The 24,407-nt window shown below is 39.0% G+C and overlaps 4 protein-coding genes across 4 annotated transcripts in view; 2 read left to right on the top strand and 2 right to left on the bottom strand.

The window, feature by feature from the left end:
- Positions 1-24,407, bottom strand: part of angpt2b (angiopoietin 2b) — a 510,244-nt gene that overhangs the window by 195,287 nt on the left and 290,550 nt on the right. The gene's annotated exons all lie outside the window — the stretch shown is intronic.
- The window catches only part of arhgef40 (Rho guanine nucleotide exchange factor (GEF) 40), a 146,410-nt gene that overhangs the window by 40,565 nt on the left and 81,438 nt on the right, over positions 1-24,407 (top strand). The gene's annotated exons all lie outside the window — the stretch shown is intronic.
- LOC104965153 (5'-AMP-activated protein kinase subunit beta-1-like) lies at positions 7,660-15,566 on the top strand. Its single transcript, XM_010794111.1, has 6 exons — positions 7,660-7,762; positions 9,337-9,521; positions 10,069-10,238; positions 10,527-10,620; positions 10,840-10,954; positions 15,463-15,566. The coding sequence occupies exons 2-6, from the start codon at positions 9,372-9,374 to the stop codon at positions 15,564-15,566; spliced, it is 633 nt and encodes a 210-aa protein (XP_010792413.1). The 5' UTR covers positions 7,660-7,762; positions 9,337-9,371.
- The window catches only part of phf24 (PHD finger protein 24), a 24,226-nt gene continuing 15,134 nt past the window's right edge, over positions 15,316-24,407 (bottom strand). Inside the window, exons 4-6 of the mRNA XM_010793475.1 lie at positions 18,271-18,349; positions 17,019-17,221; positions 15,316-15,795 (exon numbers count right to left, since the gene is read on the bottom strand). Of these exons, the coding sequence (XP_010791777.1) occupies positions 15,625-15,795; positions 17,019-17,221; positions 18,271-18,349 (453 nt within the window). The 3' untranslated portion in view covers positions 15,316-15,624. The remainder of the gene's footprint in view (positions 15,796-17,018; positions 17,222-18,270; positions 18,350-24,407) is intronic.

The following is a 24,407-nucleotide window of genomic DNA, read 5'->3' as shown; positions in this document are numbered from 1 at the left end:
TTGTTCTAAGTCATTGTCTGTTTTATTAAATGTTGCAGATACTTTTAGGTCAACCTTGAAGTGTTAATGATACCATTACAATTTGCCAAGAAAGCAGATCATCTTCACATTCCTATGATTTATTTAACCTTAAATGCGAGTCCCAAATCAAAAATACAAATTGTTATACGTCAAAATATCCAATGTAGCATGACTCAGGACGCATGATGAAGTTTAGCAGTTTTATCTAGCCAATGTTGTCTTTTGAAGACACTATAACATGCAAAAGAGGGGTATTTACTGACATATTTTATGTCATTTAATAAGAATGTTAACATCCATTTAAGCTTGAGACTACCAGACCATTTAGCGGGCTTATGAAAGCTTTAGCGCAAGTTCAATAAGGAAGACCTAACAATGAGTCACTTACACGTCACTCTATTGCTCTCTCCCCCCTCATTAAACATCTGGGCGTCACCCCTCAGCAGCCAATTGCTGCACACGTTAAATTCCTTAAATGCCTGCTCTTCCCTCCTGTCAGCTGTCATTTCAGGTGACTACACGCAACCCTCCACTCTCGCCTCCCGTCTCCTCCAGGACAAAGCTAAACCTTCCTCCTCCAGACCGGTCCCACCTACTTATCACCACCACCAGTGTCTAGACCCCGGGGATTTTCATCGGAGCGGTTCTTTCCCTCCCGAATGATTATCCTGCAAACCGGGGCCTAATCGCCAAAACACCATTCCATTCTCCTGTTGTATTATCATGGCATCATTTCATTTATATGACGTGTAACAATAAACATGTATTCCATACATCACGTCTCTCCGGTTTGAACTAACCATAAACCCATTTACAAAGAAAACGAATCAAATTCCATATGCGAACATACAAATTATTTTTCACTTATGGAAATGGACATGGCAGAGGTCTCTGCTCCCTGCCCTTCTTGAATAACATGTTTTCATTAATTACCTGTGTGTGTGGTTTGGAGGGGATTGAATAATTGTGCATTCTTTTATTGTTTGATGACCCAAAATCGGAACATTACATTTGCCATCTTTATAATTGTAAACTTCATATTTGCCACATTAGACTGGTAAGGTGACAGGCATAACTCTAAACTGCTGGGATTATCAAAAGGTCAGTTACAGTAAAGTAATAAAGTAGTATTTCAGTTAAACATGTTTTAAATACAGACAGTTAATAGCCCTGTGTGATGGCCTTTTGCTCAAGTGGATGGAGCAGAAAACATGGCGTCATGATAGAACTGCTGCATCGTCAAGTGCGATTGCACAGATAAAACATTCCACAGAGGGCAAAGGGCTCTGAAAAACCTCACCCATGCAATCACGGTATAAATGTCAAGGGAGTCGTAGCCCCGGGACAGTCAGAAGTGGCAATTTTGGAGCACATATGAGCCAAGTGAGTGTTTAAGCTTACATTAAGAGTTCAGAAGCTGCTCATGGAGCACCATGCCACTGGACCTTTCACCTGCCTACAATTAAAATAAAAAAATAAACTCAAAGCTCCAAAAGGTCACCCAGTCACTAAAAGGCTTTGTCAGACAAAGGGGTGGAAAGAAACTAAGGATTGTGCTTTGAAGCTTCAAAGGCTTTGATTGCTGGGGACTTTTACTTTACTCTGTTTAGAATCCCCATTTACTATTCCTGTAGTAACTATTTTTCCTGGGGTCCGATAAGAAGACAAGAAATCAAAATATCTCAACAGTACATGATTATATCAAATACTAGATATGGTTAAATATATTAAAGTATTTATTCTACTTGTTTAAAGCTAGCTCTTCGTCCTTTAGTCCACCCAATCGCTACCCCTTACATAAGCTCTTCAGAGAAACAGCCTCAACTCACCTAGAAGCAATGTGTTAAGCTTTCTGGTATTTTTCTACAGATACAAACATTGTAGTAACAGCAGTGTACAAAGGCATGGATGCATTTGTTAATACACATGGCAGATCGTTTGTAAATATGGAATACAGGAGAGGCCCTGGACAGCTGCCCTGAGGAACCCTCGCATTCTAGTTTATTTGTTTCATATTTGACAGGATAAGAATCATTCCAAACATTGTTGTCTCTTTGATCAATACAATTTCATTCAATCGATTGTTAACAATTTAAATTAACCAGGTAGTACCTCATGTTCTATATATAACAAGCTAGACTGAATCCTCAGCCGTACCCATCATTAACTTTCTCTCTGTTTGTTTTAACCAGTCATCTTCTGTGTTAAATATGTACTTGGTTAGTACCATGTTTATATGGGTGTTGGAATTCAGAGTTGATACTGTTTTCTGAAAAGTAACTCTATGTCTGGTGGTGGGGAAACATTTGCCTTGCAGATGGTTTTGTAGTGGTTTAATGTTATTCAAATAATTGTTTGGAGCATGAAATACAAGACATATTTTCGTGAGAGTGGATAATTAAGTTTTATCTTACTATATTTGTGAAGCATTAAAAAGAAAAAGCATAGCTATAAAGTGTCTTCTGCCCTGAAGCATATGTTACATTTGTATCTGTGAGTAAAATAAAGAGAAGAACATTCAGCTGGAGATTCTCCATAAATTAAGAAAAACAGGTAGAAAGACACAGATACAAAGCAGAAGAGGAAGAGATAAAAAGACACACATAATTGAGAAGAGTGTGTGTGGGAGAGAAATCATTTATATGAGGATGTTATGTAATTGTTTCATAACAGATTTGATGATGTGGTTCTTGACCGGGCTAATTGCTGCATTAAATGCTGAGTCAAAAGTGAAAGCTGCACTGTGAAATAATCCAAGGTTGTCCCACCCAAACAGCCTCACGAATTACTGGGATGATAAGAAATACTTGTTTAAGCTCCAAGATGCAGCCTTCCTGTCAGATGGGATTTCCAGCTTATGGTCCGCTCTGTATGCCTCAGAAAAGGCCTAGTACACTTTCAGAGAGCGGAGACAAAAGTTGAAAAGGGGTGACATTTTAAGTTGACTTGACAGTTTGATCATAGGCCATGTATTTAAAACAGCAGCACATAAAACAGTGGAAGCAGTGTCACCACTTTTGTGTCGATTGTCTTGCTCTGTTCTTTAACATAAAATATCTTTTTTAATAAACTCTTACTGACTGTATCAATAATAAGACACACATACAGAGCAATAGTATTTTGTGTCTTTTCTTAAACAAATAATTAAATCTGCCAGTGGGGTAAGAACATTTTAACATTCAATCTTTAACCTGAATTTACTGAGGACATTGACTTGAGACTGGTTTCACAGATGTGTCAGTGGAACTATCCATACAACAAAAAGTTCCAATTTAAACTTCTAGCAGACCACAGCACATTTCTACAAGATGTAATTTATATATCAGGTTTAGAAGCAAACAGTGTGAAATGTTCATTTCCTGCTGAGTAATAAATGTCTAGGGCTTTGGATGTGACAGGTAAATAAATACTAGTGATGTTACTTACTGCGCCAAGGCTTCTGAGCGTGGTTCGAGTAATCCAGGATGTTTTTGGTGAAGCGTGTATCGAGGCTTGTATCGAACCATTTGCGAATCAATTGGCTGGAAAGCTTAATAAGGCTTCATCTCACAATCACTACTATACAGGCCGTAGGTGGGTATCCTTACTAAATGTTCCCCCTGATAGCCAAGCTTATTGCTAACCAATCCCTATAAATAAATGCTTAATGAAGTTGCAGACCACCATCAATGATTATACTATGCATTGCCTTTGTCAAGGTTAAAGTCAATAACATTTGCCTTCTGGACAATAGAGCCTCTGTGTTGTTTTACGTGCTCAACCCCCTCTCAAAAAACGTGATTAGTTGAGCATTTATTTAAAAATAGATGTAAAAAATATGAAATACAAAAAATGCCCCCAGTGTTTCCCATTGATTTCAAATACCAACAGTAAATCGATCCATCTTTAATTAGTTGACGAGAAAGAGTGAAAAAGGTGGACCCAAGACTAAAAGCTACAAAAACTGGAAGTAATAACTTTATTTTCAAGGTTTGTGGAGGCAACAGTTATCAGAACAAAGCCAAGGATCAAACAAAGATTGAAATGTAACCAGCAGCACTCAAATACAAACACATCTGATGAGGGTATGAAGTGCAGGTGGAGATAAGGGAGAAGAAGCTCAGATGAGGGTAAGACAGGAGAGCAGGCACGAAGCTGATTGGCTGTGAAAAACTCTGGGAGCAAGGCGGGACTAACGAGACTGATTGGAAACAGATGTGTAGATGAAAAGGTATAGGAGCTATAGAAACGGTGGTAGGACAGGATCAACAAACAAAGAAACACACACACGCTGAGCCTTCTAAAAAATAAAACGTAATATTTTCCATCCTGTTGTTCTTCTTTTTTCCAGTGTGAACAAATTATTAACCATTTCCCCAAAATTAGCAATTTTCTAAGGTCACAGTAAAACGCTGTGCTCTGGAACCCATTTCATGTTGGTTAAAATGCTAAGAAGGGTTAAAAATAAGTAGCATGGACCAAAACCTGTTTCATGTTGTTGGGAAAATAGGGAAGATAATCAACTGTAAGCACTTTAATTAAACATGGTTTTATTCAGTGTTTGACAGAGGAACAATTTCATGAATTCAAGTGCGTCATCTGTGCCTGCACAGATGTGAGCCTGTAAGAGTGCCAAAACAACAAGTGCTGGTTTGTGAGTCATCGCCCCCCCATGTGTAATCATCCAGAGGGGCACAGTAGAAAGGTTATCTGGCGTGTCCTACAGAGAACATATCAGGGCTAGCTGTTGGCTGAGGTGCTGTTGGCGGCTGCTGTGTGTTGTCTTTACTCAGCAGGGGAGGAGTGATGGTAAACAACTGTGACGGTGGGTCATGGTTCTGGGGAAGCGTGCCAGAAAGCAAAATGTCAGCACATCTGCATCACGGAGTTCATCAACAGGTCCGTTGGCCATGATTTCTAATGAGGCTTTGAGAGCTCTCCAAGTTTAGGCTTTAGGGTTAGGTTGTTTCGGCTTTGGAGTGAGATTCTATCAAAGTGGAAATTCAGGTGATAAATATTGAAAGTCTTCTAAAATATCTATTAATAATGATGAAATATAAGTGTGGTGGGTCCCTTGTAAAAAAGCAATGGGATTTTTCCATTGGATTCTGGTGCGGAAAAATAATCTCTGTTTTAAACACACATTTATGATACTTGCCACCTTTTGTTCAGCAGGATAATCTCCACATATTAACACCACTTCGTGTTTTGAAGGCTAAATGCAATCAGCAGAAGTAAAACATGAGCGTAATGTTATCAACAAACCAGCTCTGCATCACCAATGCTAAGCTATTTTGTCTTTCTGTGAATCAAAAAATTTACTTTTTATTATAAAGTCACAGCTTTCTTTGTACTATAACTACATAGCGTTGTACCCCACGCATTTAAAAACGATGTCTTGCACATAGCTTTTGCCCAAGCCACGATCTTCTCATAAACCTACAAAGTTGTTTTATGGCCTGAACCAAGTAGTGTTTTTAGCCTACATATATGCAAATTGTCTCAATGCCTAAACATAACCAGGTAGTTTAAATCAACAAACATTGCCAAGTTTCTTGATTGTCTAAATGTAAATAAGTATTTTCATTGTACTTTAACTGCCTTAACACAACTAATACGTTTTTCAAGCCTTTACAAAGAGTTCACTTTCACAACGATAAATAGAACAGTGTTATGTGTTGTTTTGGGAGTCAGTGTCAATTTATTTATTCTAATAGATAAGTGGAATGTTAAATGGGGGCTCTATTCACGATCCATTAAAACCCAAGAAAAGACAGCTTTTGAAGTAATAAAGTAATCCAAGACAGGGTTAACGCACTCCCACCTCAGTCCTTGTTCTACCATTACCAACTGTTTATCAACATGCCTTACCATCTTGCCAAAACATTTTTAGATCCACCTCCACATGCAAGCAAAAAAACATCACATCCCACCTCCACCAGCCAGGCTGACTTCATTCTTAAAGCCCACTCTCTTCTGCTGTCGTGACCCACAGCCGTCTGGTTTGTTGATGGCCGTCTACCATGCCTCTCGCAATACCTAAGGGCCCTTGTTAAAGTTCATACTCTAAAAACATGCACATATACATTTTTATCAAACATAAACTGAGCTCTTGATTGCATATGTCATAAAAGTGCTTTTTTTTATCCCAGATAAGAAGCCATCTGAGGTGAAACCAACAATATAAGCTGGCTTTTGTAAGCATTAAGGCTGTGGAGGGAAAAATGAAACCTCTATAATTGAACAGCTGTCGTGGTATAAAATGTGCGCACTGCAATCGACTGTGACCATGCCCATCATTTGGGTCTGTGTTTGCTCTGACACGATAAATAATAGGGCCTTGTGAAATGTAGTTTCTTCTGTTTTCAAATGGTCCAGTGAAATCCAACGGCCATGCAGTGCACATATCTCTGCTGGACACATTTTAATTTAGCTCCTCATTATGTGCCAGAAGCAAACTGTGCCTGGAGGTTGTTGGAGTGCCGTTTGGGGAGTGAACATCATTAGTTAAATAAAATCTGTGGCAAAGTTTGAGGAATAGAGAATCGGCGCAGTTAGTAAGCAAATGGTGAGGGGACAAAACAAAGATAAAAAAGACATTGCTGCCGCTCAACACAACTCTGCAAGCTGAAAACACAGTTCACACGTTCCCAATAAGCTGTTAAGAGAAAATGCTGGAGGCTAAGCATTCAAATAGACAGAGCAACAGCTACGTGTTTAGTGCTGTCTTGCAGTCGACTTAGGATGAGATTTAGCTTCCTGACATGAGACTAAATAATGTGCTTCATCATCTTGTCTCTAAAGTGTGATATTTAAGGAACTCATAGAAAGCAAAGTGTGGCCTTATAACCTTATAAGGCATTGTTACAGCTGGACCTCCACAGTTTAAAGGCCACGTAGAGACTTCTTATGTGAATGGCAACATGCCCTCATCCTAAATGTCAAGACTGACGCAAAGCTGTTGTTTTTTCTTTGTCCATCTGCAGCCTTAATTAGGATAAAAATACTATCGGTAGCTCAAATAAATCATTAATGAGTGGCATGACATTAAGAACTACAGACCCTAATATCAAATAATTGTTCAACATTACTATAACATTGTGTACAATGTTATAGCCCTACATAACACACAATAACCTATAATATGTACAGTATGGGTATACATGGATATTTACAGGCATACCATTATCTTAATTGTTCTATGTTCTTCATCCTATGCCAACATTTTCTTAGCAGAATTGACACATTTCCTGACAGATTTTTTGTGGCTGTGTATGTAGATCACATTTTAAGAAAGTGTGCCGATGTATCATATACATTTGTTTGGATGCTATTTGTAACAATGGCATTTTTACATTTTCTTTGAAGTATCTACATTATAAATGAAGGCTTTTATCTTCACCAAACACAAAGAGCTGTACATCATCACTCTACTTATCCCATGCATCCACCTAGTGGCCAATATATGCAATTACATGTCAGTGCTTCAACCTTTCAAATAGAATCATCATTAAAAAACTACAGCCAGATAGGTTAGCTGTTTAAACAAAAACGAGTGCATATGGTCAAAAAATATAATATAATTTTGTGAGAATTCAGAAGTCACATGTTAAAGTGTATCATGTTTATTTATTGTCAATCCACTGCGCCTGCGCACACTAGGTGAGGGTTAGGGCTATTCAGTGTGACACATGTTTTGTTTTCTATCCATAATAAAATGGGACAGTTAAGCTAACAAGGATACTTTCGAAAAGCTTCTCAGGTAAAAAGCTCACCGAATACGAGTATTTATCATTGTGCATTCGTTGTTTTCGTTTGTCAAATGAGAATTAGGTCTATGTCGCAGCTAGTATCAGCAGCTAGTATGTTTGCGTTAGCAGGACGTCCAGCCGCTGCAGAACACACTGAGGCTAGCTGCTAGCTGTTGTTAGCTTTAGTAAACAACACGGTACCTCCTATTGCCTCAGATATGAGTCAAACTAAAGAACCTACCGTTTAGTAGTTACTTGCTAATAAAGCTATTATTCCCAACCAGGTAGATGAGCAAATGTAACGTTAGCCATCCGGGGGTCCCTACCTTTAGGGGCTAACGTCAACATAATTTTGCGTTGCATGTTCAATTGAAATGCAGTCCACCAAAGCACTATAAAGGTAGATAATAACAGTAATTTAAAGGCTGCATAATACAACATGTGATTATATATTATCGTCTCACTCACTAAGGTTGTTATTATACCATTACTAGAGGTGTAAACAGTACTCACAGATTATATCAGCAGTGGAAAGTAGCCTTCATCAACAGGAATGCAGTTAAAGCAAAGCCGTTACTTATTCTTAAATTTGATTATTGCCTCAATGTTAAACCTTTAATTGACTTAACGCCACTATATAAGGGCAACATAACATTACAGGAGGAACTAAAAAAGGATAATTAAAGGCATAACTGTTTTTGATTGTACTAAATTGTACATATGCACCTTATAAAAGTGGCCACTAAGTGTATACTGTATGCATATAGTGTTTGAGCCAGATTAAGACGCTGAACTCCATTTAGACTCACACATTGATCACATGTTAACCTATAACTGAACAAAATATATCTCAACAAGTGTGTGTAAATATCCTGTTGCTGTTAAACAGTGCACCTTCCAGTCAGTTTTCAATGTCACCTACTTGGTGTCGGTATGAAACTGAATTCCACTGACTTGAAACGTCCTGGAAATAGGTAATCCATTACTTTAAAAAACATGTCTGCCTCTTTTTTTGTCAAGGTTATGTTACCATTGCTTAGTACCACAGCTGGTAGTGCAGCAAGACGTTTTACATGGAGCTGTAACACATAGAATACAAATATAAACAATATAAGAATAATAAAGCCAATTCCAAGTAGGAGTTGATTGTGAGATATGTTTGATTTTCTCAAAAAAGGTTTTTAATATAGAGTGACTGACTACTTTTCAGTTTCCTGTTGTTTATAAAGCCCCATTCTGCAAACAAGTGTTAAAGGTAGCTGTCAGATGATGTAGGGTAGTAAAAAGGGCCACGTCTCCTCTGAAGTGGAGTACATCATAAGCCTGTCAAGTCCATTTCACATGGTTCCGACCAACTGCTGCTTGTAATTTGCTATCCACTCATTTGACTGAACCTATTCTGCTGTTCCACATTGTAAATCACTCTAAATAGTGCCCAAGGTGTAACACTTTTTTTATCTTACGTGAGTGATGAGGTCTTCAAAAGAAGCGTTTGTAGCTGGTTCTCCAGCAGCAGCTATGAATGATTAATGACCTTATTTAAAAAAAGAATGTGTGCGGTGTTCTCTGTTTCTTCCCCACACAGTGACCTTGCTCCAGCCTCCTAGAAGACACATCGCCATGGGGAATACAAGCAGCGAGAGGGCGGCCATGGGCCATGGGGAAAAGGCTCAGCGGAGGGACAGCCGGGGAAACAAGGAGGGAGGCGGGCCAAAGATCCTGATGGACAGCCCGGAAGACGCAGATATTTTTCATGGTGAAGATATGAAAGTAAGTTGTCTGAATAACCTGTTGTGAGGACTTTAGAAAAGGTCAGAGAGCGGCGCAGTGTTGCCGTGTTTTTGTAAACAAAGCATTGCAAGAAAACAACAAAAAGCCAATAGGAGTTTGGACTATTGCAGAAAATAAGATCTATGGCAAACACACATTTATGAGTCTTACACATTTTGTTCAGCAGGAAAATATCCACATATGAACACCTATTTTATAGTTGTTAAAGCATAAATGCAATAGGCAGAAGAAAAGAGCTAAAGTAATGATATTAAAGTCACCACCGCTAAGATAAAGGCGTGTAATGTTCAGCGTTATTACAGTTAGTAAAAATCTCATTTGGTCACTTTTTAGCATCCGCCTTTTTTTAAAAGGTAAAAAATCTTGTATTTAACTACTTTCATGCATCTGATAAAAAACATTGTTAAAAAACACGTTGACTTCAATACATGGGAACCAGGAAGTACACCAATGTTAACTCAGGTCCAGGTTAAGGACTCATTCCTGCACCACTCTATTAACAATGGTGGTTTTATGGGTATTTTAGGCTCCGTTAGAGAAAGAGGAGTTCCTCGCATGGCAGCAAGACTTAGAAGCAGATGACAAAGGGCCAACTTTAGACCGACCGACAGTGTTTCGCTGGACCGGAGACGGCAGGGAGGTGTACATCTCTGGATCCTTCAACAACTGGGCCAACAAGATTCCCCTCATCAGAAGGTGAGGGGGCGCCATAAACTCCATAGTGTAGTGTACTTGGGATGTGGTTGAAATATGTTTTACATTTCCTATATTCTAGTCTATATTCGTTACTAGTTAATCAATGGAAAGATCTTTACAGTTTTTAAAATACAGGCCAGCTCAGATTTTGTTGGTGCCCAAAATAGCACATTGTATTGTCACTAGATTAAGTTTGTTGTATTAATAGCGCCTTTATAGTGGTTGATGTTTTAAAGAGAAGTACTGTGTTACCTCACTAAATGTTCCCTCCTGTCATCTGTGTCAAAGTCAGAACACCTTTGTGACTATTGTTGATCTACCTGAAGGGGAGCATCAGTACAAGTTTTATGTGGATGGCCAGTGGACCCACGACCCGACCGAGGTCAGCATTACATAAGAAACTATAATGGACTTGGTGATCATTTTTACAGTCATCAAATAAGAAATTGCGGAGTAGGAGACAGTTAAATGCCCTGCTTATTTATCTGCTATTGTTCAATGTTAACATGTTATTTGCATGTAAACATGTTTTTTTGTTTTTATGAAACTAGTTTTTCATCATAGAAATGATATCGTGTCTGGTCGCTGTGTTTCCCCACAGCCTGTTGTAACCAGTCAGCTTGGGACAGTGAACAACCTCATCCAGGTGAAGAAAACAGACTTTGAGGTGTTCGAAGCTCTAATGGTGGACTCGCAGAAATGCTCCGACATGTCAGGTGAGTGCTGAAAAAAACACATATTGAAATTATTAACTGGGTATTATAGAAAAAAGGATTCCAATATTTGTTTATATGTATTTCTTTCTAGATCTATTCTATCATTCAAGAATATATGTGACCCGCTCTATCGAAATCACTCGGAAGTCGCAACGGCTCATTTCAAAATAAACGTGGATTTGCATAAAAAACTATTTTTTAGGGGTTCGGGTGTTTTGTTTGATTTTAAACAAACAAAGTCTTGGCTTTCAGAATATGAAACTTTTATTTCCAAACTCACACGATAAATACATTCTTTAAGCTTGTAAAGGGAGATGACAGGCAATCTGCTCTTCCGCAGCGCCGCTCCCCCTCCCTCCGGCTGACATTATGAATGTAAGCGTAGAGTAATCATAAATAACACGGCAGGGTCCGTTACAGTTTGTTTTCATCTGATTTCAATTAAAACAAAGTCTTGGCTTTCAGAATATTAAACTTGTTTCGGCAAATTCAGATGATAAATACAACTTTGAAGCTTGTAACGGCATAATTACAAGCGGAGAACGGAGTAACTTAACGTCACAGCAGGCATAACAACAGCCGGTGTTTCTCGTGAGGGTTTCCCCCGGGAAACAAACGCAATACACACAAACGCAAAATTACACAAACACACACACACGTATACACACACACACACACTTGCGAGCTTCTCCCAGACCAGCAATCCAAACGAAAATATCTTCCCTCCGTAGTATTTTGATCATTTGCTCCGCTAATAATCAATCAGATCGATGGATTCCAGAGAAGAGAAAACTTTGAAGGCCTTTTTCTCAAAATGATGACTCGGTGACAGTCATTATATAATGTGACATATTTCGCTTAATATTTGGAGTACAAAAACAATCCTGATATCATTAGAAAGCTAGGAATCTCCTCTTTCCAGCAGTGTATACAACTCAAAATGTGTGTTCGGGTCAATGCGACTGATTTCGATAGAGCAGGTCACATATGGTGTTCTTAGTTTCCATACCTCCTGTGTTTTACGAGCTAAGGGCAAGTGTATATTGAGTTAAGTGGTACATAACTATTGGTAACTGTAAATTAGCTATACAATTAAGTTCTATCTTAATTGTTTAGCAATACAAGGCATTACACTTGTATAATACAGTTTAAAGGATGACTGTACAGATTATATATACATTAGCTGACTTGGTATAATGCTGATGTATCAATAGCAATTGGGGCATAATTACTGATCTTTACAGTTATATAAATACATACTGTCATAATTAAACTGCAAGCAGCGTAGAGCGAGGCTCGACGTTCTCAAGGCTCTTGCCGCTACGGTGCGATGTGTGCGATAGGTGGCCTCGCGACTCGGCGGCCGTTGGCAAACGTGGCACAGTTCAAGCCAATCCGGATCCAGATGTATCTTGGAGTCTACAGCAGAAATCATTGCCTTGTCTTTGCTCGCGAGTACGATCGCTGTCGTCATGCAAACACCTCTTCTCGCTTCGAAGCACATCTCATAATATGCAGTAGATGTGTTCATGGCTGCAATCGTTTCAACGCTGTAAGAGCTCCCGCCGACGGCTAGGAGCATCCAAGCTGGCCTTTCGAGACAGACCGTGCTTCATGTCCGTAGATTGTGCCACCCTGGCAATCACATGTAAGTGTTGACCGTCGCGGACATGTGAGACCCGCGACTTATCAGATCGGGGTCAACGACGACAGGTGTGTTGCCATGGCGACAGCGGAAAACGCACTGTGTCATACTTGAGGCTCCTAACTGGGACCTCACCGTTAGTTCCATCAGCGGAGATGTCCTGGAGCTTTTGACGTTTTTCCACTATACGGAGAGATGAAGAGGATAACTCTGAGTTCTCTTATCCGATCTCGGATGGGACGTGTCGCCATGGCAGGCATACTGATGACATCCCTAATTGGGAGAGCTGTTGAGGCCGCACCATTAGCCATCATATGAAAGTCTGGCGCCAGTTTGGGTACGATTTCATAAATTACAACAACATCGTATTTCTGCGCGGAATCTGTCGCCATAGCAACGGCATATGATGACATCCCTAATTTGAACATAGGTGCTGTTGAGGGCGGACCATTAATGATGAGTCCTGAATGTCTGGTGCTGTTTAACGATTTTTCCAATTGAATTAAAACAACATTGTATTTTTTGGCGAAGATATACGTTTCCATGGCACGGCATATGATACCTCCCATAATTGACATAGAGCTGTGAGGGCCGGACCATTATGATAGTCTGAAGCTGGTGCTGTTTTGGACGATTTTCCCATTGACTTACACAACATGGTATTTTTTGGCGAAGGATGCGTTGCCAATGAGAAGACGGCATGGTGAGATCCCATACATTGGCGTAGAGCTGTGAGGGCCGGACCATAGCCATCATCTGAAGTCTGGTGCCGTTTGGGACCATTTTCATGGAGTAAAGCGACACCGTGTTTCTGGCGGAGGGAATCTGTCGCCATGGAGCAACTGCATATGATGATCTCCCATATGTGGCATAGAGCTGTTGAGGGCGGCCTTTAATGATAGTCCTGAAGTCTGGTGGCCGTTTTGGACATTTTCCATTTGAATTACGACAACACCCTGTTTAATGGCGAGGGATCATGTCGCCATGGCGAACGGCAAATGATGACATCCCCCATATATTGACATAGAGCTATTGAGGGCCGGGACGCATTAATGGTATGTCTGAAGTCTGTGCCGGTTGGGCGCATTTTCGCATTTATTTACACAACATCGTATTATTTGGGCGAGGGACTGCATCTGGCCATGGAAACGGCAGTATGATGGACCGATCCCATAGATGCGAGAGCTGTGAGGGGGCCGACCTATTAATGATAGTCTGAGGCTGGTGCCGTTTGGACCCATTTTCATTGAATTAAACAACACCGTGTTTAACCATGGCGAGGATGGTGGAATTCGCCTAATTGACATAGAGGCTGTTCAGGCGCCGGACCATTAGCCATCATCTGAAGATCTGTGCCGTTTGACGATTTTCATTGAAATTAGGACAAACGTGTTTATATGCCCCGAAGGGGACGCGTTGCCATGCAACGCATATGATACATCCCCATAAATTGGATAGTAGAGCTGTTGAGGGCCGACATTAGCTCATAGAAGTCGGTGGCCAGTTTGGAACGAGTTTTCCATGAATTACGAACAACAGCATGTTTTTTTTGGGCGAGGGATGCGTTCGCCCATGGGCAACGGCATATGAGTGACATNAATTAGAATATTGTGATAAAGTTCTTTATTTTCTGTAATGCAATTAAAAAAACAAAAATCAATATTTCAGTTGATTTGTAATGAATCCAGAATGTATGACATTTTTGTTTTTTTAATTGCATTACAGAAAATAAAGAACTTTATCACAATATTCTAATTTTCTGAGACAGTCCTGTAAGCTATAAAGTCTCAGTGAAACTGGAAGTGTCTGTACATTCTGTACTGTGGCGTAGTCCGCTACAAAACTGAATATTTGAGCAGTCTAGAGTTACAAGAGAGATATCAATTCAATATTCGATCGGACCGCTAAAAAGTTGCCGGATTTAGCGATACAGAGCTGCAATGGAACTCATGAATGGGTGTCATACTTGCATTAGATGGAATTGGAGCAACACAAACATATATTGCTAAATAAGTGTACAACATGACCAGAGATTTGAAGAGGGTTAAAATAAACCTGTTTCCATTGTATCTACACTCAGAGGATTCAGTGAACTCTTAGGAAAACAGCTGCTTCGTTACACATCCAGCAGTTACGGTACATCACTCGAGTCATTTTTTGTGTCAACCTGATTTAATATCTTCTAAAGGAAGTATATTGCTCTTTTAATGCTAAAAGCTCGCCCTAATTTCTTATTAATTACTTCTTGTGTCTTTCCGCTGTTGGGCTGAAAACAAAAAGTGGTAATTGCGAACCAAAACAGTAAAGCTGGACAGATGGATAAGATCCGTAAAGCAGAAAGGAGCACGAGTGATCATTCTCCATACAGTAGGTTCGTCACTATAAACGACACCTTTCACATTATCATAGAAATATTGAGAAAAGCAGTTTTCACAGGCCAGAATATACAAGATATTGTAAATATGTGTACGTTTATTACGTCCAAATGGCAAAACATATAAATTAGTAACATGAATGTGATGTGGTGCCATTACTGTATACAACCCTAGTTTAAGTAAGATTCCAAGTTATATGGGAAATGGCAGCAAAAACAATTAGAATTGAATTATAAGTTATATGTTCAGCTCTGGATTTAACACTGAACTGACAATGCACTTTTGCACTGATGCTGAAAACATAAAAGTCTCAGTAGTCTCATTTTATATTTTGTTCTGGTAAAGAAGCGTGTCATCCCCAATGCCATCAAAATGGACACTGTTACTGTGGCTTATGTCAACCAGAAGGAGATGATGTAATGTGAAAAGTAGACAGCTTGTTATCTTGCTTTCAGTCTTCTTTCTGACTCTCTTCCCTCCCTACGCAGCCAACACCACTTTTCCCTCTGCCAGCTGCAGTTTGCATACAGATGAGATCCTCACTCTGCTGCCAGACGTGAGCATAGACGTGTGCCTTTTTATCTCAGTCTAGACTTTTCACAAAGCATTCAAACATGTTGTGTCGGGATGCTGACCCTCTTTTGGTTTGCTCACCTCACATTGCAGGACTGCGAGTCTTTGCTCTGTTTGTGGTACCACGACTGCTGGGCCTGGCGGGATTCTGACCTTGTGATCACGTCGTCTTCGTCCAGGTCCAGACCCAGGAACACTGTCCGGGCGGTGTTCCTCTCCTTGGCGGTCAGCAGACGCACCATTGAGTTCTAGAAGAAATTAAACAGATTTTGAGATAAGGTGTCCTGCACCTACTCATATTAACTCCCTTCCCCTTGTATGACTTTGATGGCTGTAATTTAGGGACCAAAAAATTAGGTATTTTAGTGCCGAATTCTTGGCCTCAATCATTCTCAATCACATTAGCGCTGTCTGACATAATCAGCAACCGCTGCTTTACCCCAGACACACACACACAGTCCGTTAATGTAATCTCCTAGACGAAAACAAAGCTCGAAATGTGAACTCCGGTAAGGTGACAATGAGTATGAGTAATTCAGGCTGGTGGATGAAAGCCATCATTTCTGGAAGACTTGGCCCTGAGTCCTACTAACACACTAACCTCATCATAAAGTAGTCTACGACCTTTTATTGCATTCTCTACAAGGCTGATTAGAAAGTACTTAGGCCGACCCGAGGAAGGATTGCCTTTGGCAAACACCTTGTTTGGGTGAAAGAGAGAGGATCAGGTAGACATTTTGTGTAAACAAACTATATTTAGTTTGGTTGCTCAAGACAGTTTGTTAGCAAGTGTTATTGGCGGTTCGTTAGCAGTTTGTTAGCAAAAGTTATTAGCAGGATAATACCCTCCATTTTGTATATGTTTTATAGGTGCTTTACATCCAACATGCAATACCTGAAATAAAGAATAGGTTGTTTGCTAATGCGTTCTGAAATGATCCCAGTTTTAAACACATTAATTGAAACTAATTGGTTAAGTTAAGGGGAAAGATTATGGTTTGGTTAAATACGTACATTTATTATGTAACCTAGATTAGCTACATACATCTAAAAATGACATTATGTATGGGCCATAGTTTAGTCCGCCATTTTTTATAAGTTGAATTGAGGTCTCCGGGTCAAAAGTCTATCTCTTCCATCCATACAAAACATTTCCATATGTGGACTAGTCGCTATACGCTACGTCACTTGACTCCCTCCTTCAATCATGTTCATTTACTATGACCACTAAAGATCTCCATGTTACGAAAAAAAACTTTCTGTGCAAGATGCTTAACCTGAAATTGCTCCTAGGCATGTAGTCAATGGTATTGAGTGTGTGTAAGCTACTGTGGACAAAACCATCAGCTAAATAACATGTAATATTTACGTAAGGTAATCTGCAGGCTTCAATTGGATGCTGTAGAAAATTCCTTGAGTTTAGAAGTTGCTTTGTTATTATGTTTTGAATATGCTCAACATGATTCCTCACCTCTGAGCGAAACTTCTTCAACACCACAAGAGACTCGAAGTAAAGGAAGTCCGACCACTCGATGTGACCCTTCTTCTCAGGATCCAGCGCCGCAAACTGGGCCAGGACTTCCTCCTCCTGCTCATCGGTCAGATCCTTGTCAAAAAGATGCTTGGATGCATGATGGCGGTACTGCAGAAGCTCGTCTGACACAATGCAGGACTCTACAGCGGCGGGGAACAACACATCACATCAGACTTAATTAGCCACCGAGCGGTCGTCAATATGTAATTAACTTATCATAACTCATTCTCTACGAAGGAAGGATGACCTCCCACTGTTAGCTCTCTATAAGAGCTGCAGGATGATACCACACATTTGGAAGAAGCAACGGTAGGGGCAAATAATGTAAGAACTCTGACTTGGAAATAACCTTAAAATATTCAATGGAACAAAACAGTGGGATTTGATTTCATATTACGGTGGCTTGACGCTGACACAGTATATTTGTTGTTGGACATTTATCCTTTTTTAGCTAACTATCATTATTCCCTCTTGTTTTGAGTTTCAACTCTATTTAATGTTTAACATTGCAAACAGATAACAGGGCTAATTATGTCTCTGGAAATATACAAACAAGAGTACGAGTCTCCAGCCAACATTCCCATCCCTTAAAATACATATAACATTCTCTAACTGCTTAATATTTTATAGAAATTGACAGACCTCCTGCCACTTTAAAACAAAAAGTTCCTCTTTGATTTTGGCATTCAGTTTCAGTGCTTAGGAGATATAGAAATATAATCAACCTGTTTGGAATACAATTAATAAAAATAATTTACAATAAGGAAAAAGCGAAATAAACATAATGATTTCAAAACAACACTATAATAAAAAGTTAGGGTTACAAAGTCTAATTTGTAACTGTTCTGACAGGACATTAAATACCCTACTACTCTTTGATGAAATATGTCATCAAAAGGCTGCCATACTCTAAAGAATTTTTCATGGAAACATTAATGTATCCAGCGTTTAAACGTCGAAGAAGAGGCTCATTTCCATTTCCATTTGATTGCCTGTTCGGTAAAAGGGTATAAATACAAAAAATTGCTGTAAGGGGGTTGGATTCAATAGTATTTTTGTGAAAATACTTCATCCGGTACTGCACAAACAGAAGCTTGGGACAGAACCAAAACGCCCTGATTTAGACAAATGGAACCAATGCCCTACTTTTAAATTTAATTTATTTTATAACCTTGTTGCGGTGACTCACCTGGAATGATCTTGCACTGCTTGAAAGTCTCCATGAGGCTGTACATCTCCTCCTCTGTTAGCAGCAGATTTAGATTATCCTGCAGAAAAGGGAGTGAGACAGGGGTAGAGAAATACATTACGTAGAATATATGCCACTCACACATTTTCTTTTACAGTCAAGTGGTACATTACTTGATGTATATAAGTGAGTGTGCTGTAATCACATAGACATAGTCCCAGATGGGGCTCCTCCTGTAATTAGAGTATTGGATTGTGAATCCATCTCAGCAACTTGTTTCCCAGGTGACTCACATGATGTGCTTATGTATCTCTTACTCTCCTCATAATTACATCATTAGTAGAAACTAAAAAAGAAAGCCAGAATGACAAGAGAGATTTCCAGTGCATTTCAATTAAGGCGTTTTAAGGGCCACAAGGCCATTACAATGGAAACATAACTTTGAATTGAAACAATATGTTATGCACTTTGCTAGAACATTACATCATGATTTATCCTCTTACTTAAATACACAGAACTATTATTTATGTGAGTTTAGCGAAATGTTGTGTAGCAAAGAATTATGATAATTGAGCAATAATGGATGAGTGATGTGTAAAAATATAAATCCAGGCAACAGCACATCCACAGGCCAGGAAAATCAGGAGACTGCTATTTGAATATTTGTATTTGTATATTACTTGTACATTATTTATCAGGTAAGTGGCATGATGGAAGTTTAATAACCCTTTTGGGATTACCGGGGTTAGTCAATTCCAGTTTGTTTACATGGGCCTCACTCACTGTTGCAATGTGTCAGGGCTTCATAAAATCCACATTATGAAATCTAAATGAAAAAGCTCAGCCGCCCACTCTTCTAAAAAAAACGAAAAAAGCACCCTCTAGTTCAGCAAATACGGGCGAAATCAAAAAGAGAAGCATAATGATCGGGAAAAGAATATCAATTTCATGACTTCATAGATAATATTTTTCCCTTGTCCCAAACAAATGTAGTCCGTCAACATGAATTTGACTGCAATTAAAAAGTGGTCTAATAAAAATAAATACGATTTTTATAGCGCTTTTCCTAATGCTCAATGATGCTTAACATAAAATCAGATCAGAACAACAAAAACAAAAGTCCTTATCCAATTGCGAAGTCAAATGTGTGGTGGGGGGGGGGCGCGGAGGTTGATGATTAGAGATTGAAAGCTAGAGAGAATAAGTTAGTTTTTTAAGGCTTTTTTTAAGGATTCAAGGGGAGCCAGTGGAGGTCGTGGAGGATATATTGAAATTAGTTGTACAGTTAAATGTGAGGATTTTGATGTGTTGCTAAATATGCTTTTATCTGACTTAATAATTAACGTGTGATACTGTTTTGTATCGGCCTCATTAAATCAAGACTAATAAAATAGTATAATACCAAATACTGGAATGTCCCCTAACAGTATTTCATATAAACATGAAGAAAAGTTCATGGCGCTGATTAAAACCCAATTCAGACACAACCTGCCCACACACTGCCACTGACTGAACTCCCACACATATTTTTCCAGCCGTTTACAAGCAGAAAAGTTTCTCCCCTCACAAACAAGGCCTCATTATATCCGCCATGGGGGATGGACAAGTGTGGCAATAAGCTTTGTGACGTCCTCGTGCTTTTCTTCAACCTTTCATCCAGATCAACATCTTGCCCTCCCGCTGTCTGCGCATCAAGAGTAATGCGTAGCCAATTACACTATAGCACGTCCTTCCTGCGAATATCCGGATGTTGTAAATGGGTGCTAATTCCTAACCTACTTAATATTTTAATGGATACGGGAATCTCACTCACATGTGGATGTCCTTTCCTCCTTCCCCTCTTTAATTTATCAAATTGTGCACGTGACTTTGCAGGTGTAACCCTGAACATATCCGCCCTGAATGACCATTCAAAAGTCAAGGAAATCCAAAAATAGACTGAACACTACATTAAGCAAATGTATGACATTTTGATTTTGACATAATTTTACCGAGACTGAAAGCTTTGACCTGGCCATACAACAGCCAACAGAGGTCTGAATTGTTTGAAAAACCCAATGTGTTCTCCACATTATATTGTACTCATTCTCCAGTGGCTGCTTTTTTTTAAATCAGCAATTCCTTCAAAAGCCCCACATTGTTGCATTTAAAGGACAGGCTCAGAGTACAATATGGTATTGTGGCCAATATGTTTTAATAATAATAATAGTTTTAAAGTAGCTGCAGAGTATTTTATATATGTTACAGTATCAGTCAGTATCAGTCAGTATCAGCGACAGGCGCATGTTGTAATACTGTTTTAAACCCGTTTATATATGACACAAACAGTCATATATAGCATTTGGGATTCATTTGCAAATTACCTACTGTGTTATGAGGAAGTGTTGTTTTTCCTTAGCCATGTGGGTGGTGTTCAAAGTTGCACCTTAATCAAAAATATGTGCAGTTCCCTTTGTATTATCTCTTGTATCTAACTTAGAGTATCATTGATTTGATTTGATTGTGTTTTTTTTTTGTTAATGCATTCCGCTGTATTTTTTAATGTCCTGGTAAAAATGTACTTAAATAATCAATTTCTCATTACTTGTCTGTCACTATAAAAACAAGATAATAATCAATAAAGGACAAAACTAATCAATCATGCTGTAAAGTTGCCTCCTTTTTTTATGCCGGACATCAATTCTCTGCAATGCTCACCAACAGTCAGCAAAAATCAGCTATCGGTGCTATAATTATATTTCTGTGTTAGTCAACATTTGAAACATGAGCAAAGCACAAAATGTGATTTAAGGGTTATACAACACCTAGAGACAGCTTCTTGAAAATTAACACAAAAGGCCCCCGGGGGAGAAAACGGTATAATAATAACAAAACATTCTAATCTTATTCTGGCAGCTTGCATAAATAGACGTTCAAGACTTTTCTCTTCTGACAAATGACAGCATTGATGTGTTTGTTCAAACTGCTTTAAATAGGCTGCTGAAGCAGGTAGTAAGAAAACAATCTTAATGTTTTCAAAGCTTCAGGAATCAGAATGTCTTTGTGAACAGTGAATTATAATTAGATTAGTCTGTGTGATGTGACAGATGTCGCTCGCAGTGAAACAACTACTACATTATGTCATGAAATGAGATAATTATAACCCAGCCCTGAAAATACCCTGTGAAGTAACATTAAGCGATTTGTTTCAAAAACTCTGCTTTGATTAACCTAAGTAAAAGTGCTCCAGTATGCTAGCTTTGAAGGTACATATTGCAGCTAACTCATTACATTGAAAAAAATAAATCAAAATGCTCCTTTATCCTATAACTGTATCTGTCCAACCAACACAATTATTTGTAAAGGTAAGTGGAAATAATACCAAAAGTGGGCGTGGTTTTTGCCGTAATTTAGATGAAATCTGGTGAATATTGTAGTTTCTAACCTAATACGCTTGGTAATGCAATTTTTCGTATTCAAATAATCTGATTTATGCTGTTACCATATTATGATATTTATAAATCTGGGTTTTATGAACTGTCTGATGCAGATTCTCATCTCAGACAAATAATAATGACTGGAACAAAGAAAAACGAAGTGAAAAAACAAATCAATTTGAAAGAAATGTATTTGAAATCTCTGCATTGAGGAAGTTAAGGAGGACATATAGAACCTAAGTATTGCGGCAGTAATCTTAAACAAAGTGCCGCGAGGGACTAAACAAGAGAAAAAACACTGTGGACGCGCAAAAACTCAGTCTTTCTAAAAGTATGCGTTTGACCTTTTATTTCCAAAGCAAAAATGCAATATTCCATATCCATATGCGTATATTCTTGTATGCGTGCGTGCATGCATGCGGTCAACAAAAATTGTCCTTCTCTAGCTCACTCCCCCTCCGAATATTACAAAGTGCGCAGGTAAAAGCAACCGGATATAACCACAAACGTCACCACACAAATCCAATGACACGCCCACCACCTATAGTGACTCAAAAAACATGTACCGTAACAAACACAGAAAAATACTTCAAATGTGGCTCCTGCACTAAATTCTAAAACAAATAAGTCAAAACGTCTTAAGATTAAAACAGAATTGGCCTTTTTTAACTTGTATGTATCAATTTAAAGAAGCAATGCTCAGACATGTCAATCATGGCTTTATTCTTGCCCCTGAATAACAATCAGTAACTTTGCCTTTAAAAAGCATCGCATTGTTTTCCATAATATCCTATCCAGCTTGGTGACTGAAGCACGGCCCCGGAAAGAGCACATATTGGCTAGCAGCAAGTATTAAAAAGAAGTATGTGGTATGAAAAAGGGTCGTCGTGTTCATGAACCTTTCCTATGTGGGATGGCAGCCATTGACCCAAACATGCAGCACTCTGCACTTTGAAGACTGTCTCTAAATCCACTTTCAAGGAAACTCAGTCCATCTGCCCACCACAGTCCCCAGTGCCCTTGTGAAATGAAATGTCAGATGTGACGCAAAGGGGGGATTTGTAACAGCTCCTTTAGCTGTGAGGACTACAATTTACCATTTGAATAAAACAGCACTGTCTCTCCCTCGCTCATTCCGCCCCCATCATCACAAACCGGAGGAGCTCGCCAAATACAGAGGACCTTTTGCTGTCTTCTCTCTGATTGTGTGAAAACATCCGCAACTTTTGGGAAGTGGTTCCACTTCTCAGGGCTGCCGAAAGAACCGCAAAGCTCCCACTCCATCCTGAAGGGCACTCAGGCAAAAGCACTCTCCAGTTGTTTATGTCTGAATTAAACGTGATTGCATTATGCCTCTCTGTGATCACCAGAGTCAACCGTTTTGGCATCTGCCTTCAATGCAAATGATTTTTTTAAACGATAAAACTCTCCCAGTTGCTCGACTTTACTTGACCTCTAGTTGAATACATTTCCATATAAAGATATTACAGTTAAAAGCTTAATACAAAGACGTCTCTGTCCTTATCTCACCCTTGCTGAAAGTCATTATGGGCCATAAATGAAGTTGATGCTTCTAAGTTGACTTTTAACAATCTTGCACATACTGTATACTGTATCCATGTCACAACGAGGATGGTACATATTCCAACATTATTTTAACTACAATTAACATTGTAACGACTGAAGTCCTAATTATAAACTATTTAATTACAAGTGCATTAACAAGCTCATGTGAGATCTCATGTGAAAAATAATAGCAGAAACTATTGATTAAACCTGCTGCTATGGCAACTCTTGCGGGTAGATGTACTCAGCTGTAGCTAATTAATTTTGCTAACTCAACCAGGGGCTGTGTCCCAATTCAGCAGCTGCATCCTCCTGAGGAATATGAGCCATCGTTAATGACATCAATTCCACGTGTGTGTTCCCTGCTATGAATGTCTGTCTCATTTTCCGTGAGTCTGTTCATTTACATTCACACATAGATTGTATAAAGTGGAGGTAGCCTCCGGGTCTGATCAGTGAAGACATGAGTAAGTTCCTCAAACCTACATTATTTCTAATGGCCAGCAGGGCCACTGGTTGCAAAATAAGTCTAATTTTATAGAAGTGTACGAGAATATGAGCCTACTTTAGATCTTGATTATGCTTGGTTGGCTAAAGGCAAACAGACCGTGTTCAAAACCATGTAAATCACAAAAATACACATTTCTTGTCATTTATAGAACATAATAAAAACAAGGTATTTCATTTATCAGTCATTTTAGAGCAATTACATATTTCGGTACCACTTTACAATAAGACTTATAAAGGATTCATAAAGGGTTTATAATTAGGTTATGAATTAGGTTGTAAACACTTTATTAATCATTAAGAACCATTTATAAACCAGTTCTAACATAGTTTCCATACATCAACACAGGCTCACTATTTGGCAAGATGACTAAGCCTTATATTGGCTACTTAGCGAGAATCAACTCAGTGAACAACAGATACCAAGGATGCTGGCTGATGAAGAAGACGAACCAAATGCTTATCAAAATCCTACGTAAATTAATTAATCCAACACTCGTGTCGGACACTACTTTAGGAATATTCTCCGAAAATATTTCTGTACTCGTTATTTGCTCCCGTCTGACCCCTGGCCAAAAAAACGGTTTATTCACTACGGGTTGGTAGACATCAGACATGACGATTCGGAATATAACCGAACTCCGGGCA

The sequence above is a fragment of the Notothenia coriiceps genome, unplaced genomic scaffold (assembly GCF_000735185.1).
Source record: "Notothenia coriiceps isolate Sejong01 unplaced genomic scaffold, NC01 NC01_scaffold00037244, whole genome shotgun sequence".
Lineage (NCBI taxonomy): Eukaryota > Metazoa > Chordata > Actinopteri > Perciformes > Nototheniidae > Notothenia > Notothenia coriiceps.
The sequence above is the reverse complement of the archived record's forward strand: the minus strand, read 5'-3'. Positions and strand labels throughout refer to the sequence as shown.

What these genes read in the sequence shown, in the direction of transcription:
- LOC104965153 (XM_010794111.1), top strand. Translation starts at nt 9,372, where the DNA reads ATGGGGAATACAAGCAGCGAGAGGGCGGCCATGGGCCATGGGGAAAAG. An exon ending in AAGATTCCCCTCATCAGAAG is followed by an intron (nt 10,239 to 10,526) that starts GTGAGGGGGCGC and finishes TCTGTGTCAAAG; the next exon opens with TCAGAACACCTTTGTGACTA. An exon ending in GGACCCACGACCCGACCGAG is followed by an intron (nt 10,621 to 10,839) that starts GTCAGCATTACA and finishes GTTTCCCCACAG; the next exon opens with CCTGTTGTAACCAGTCAGCT.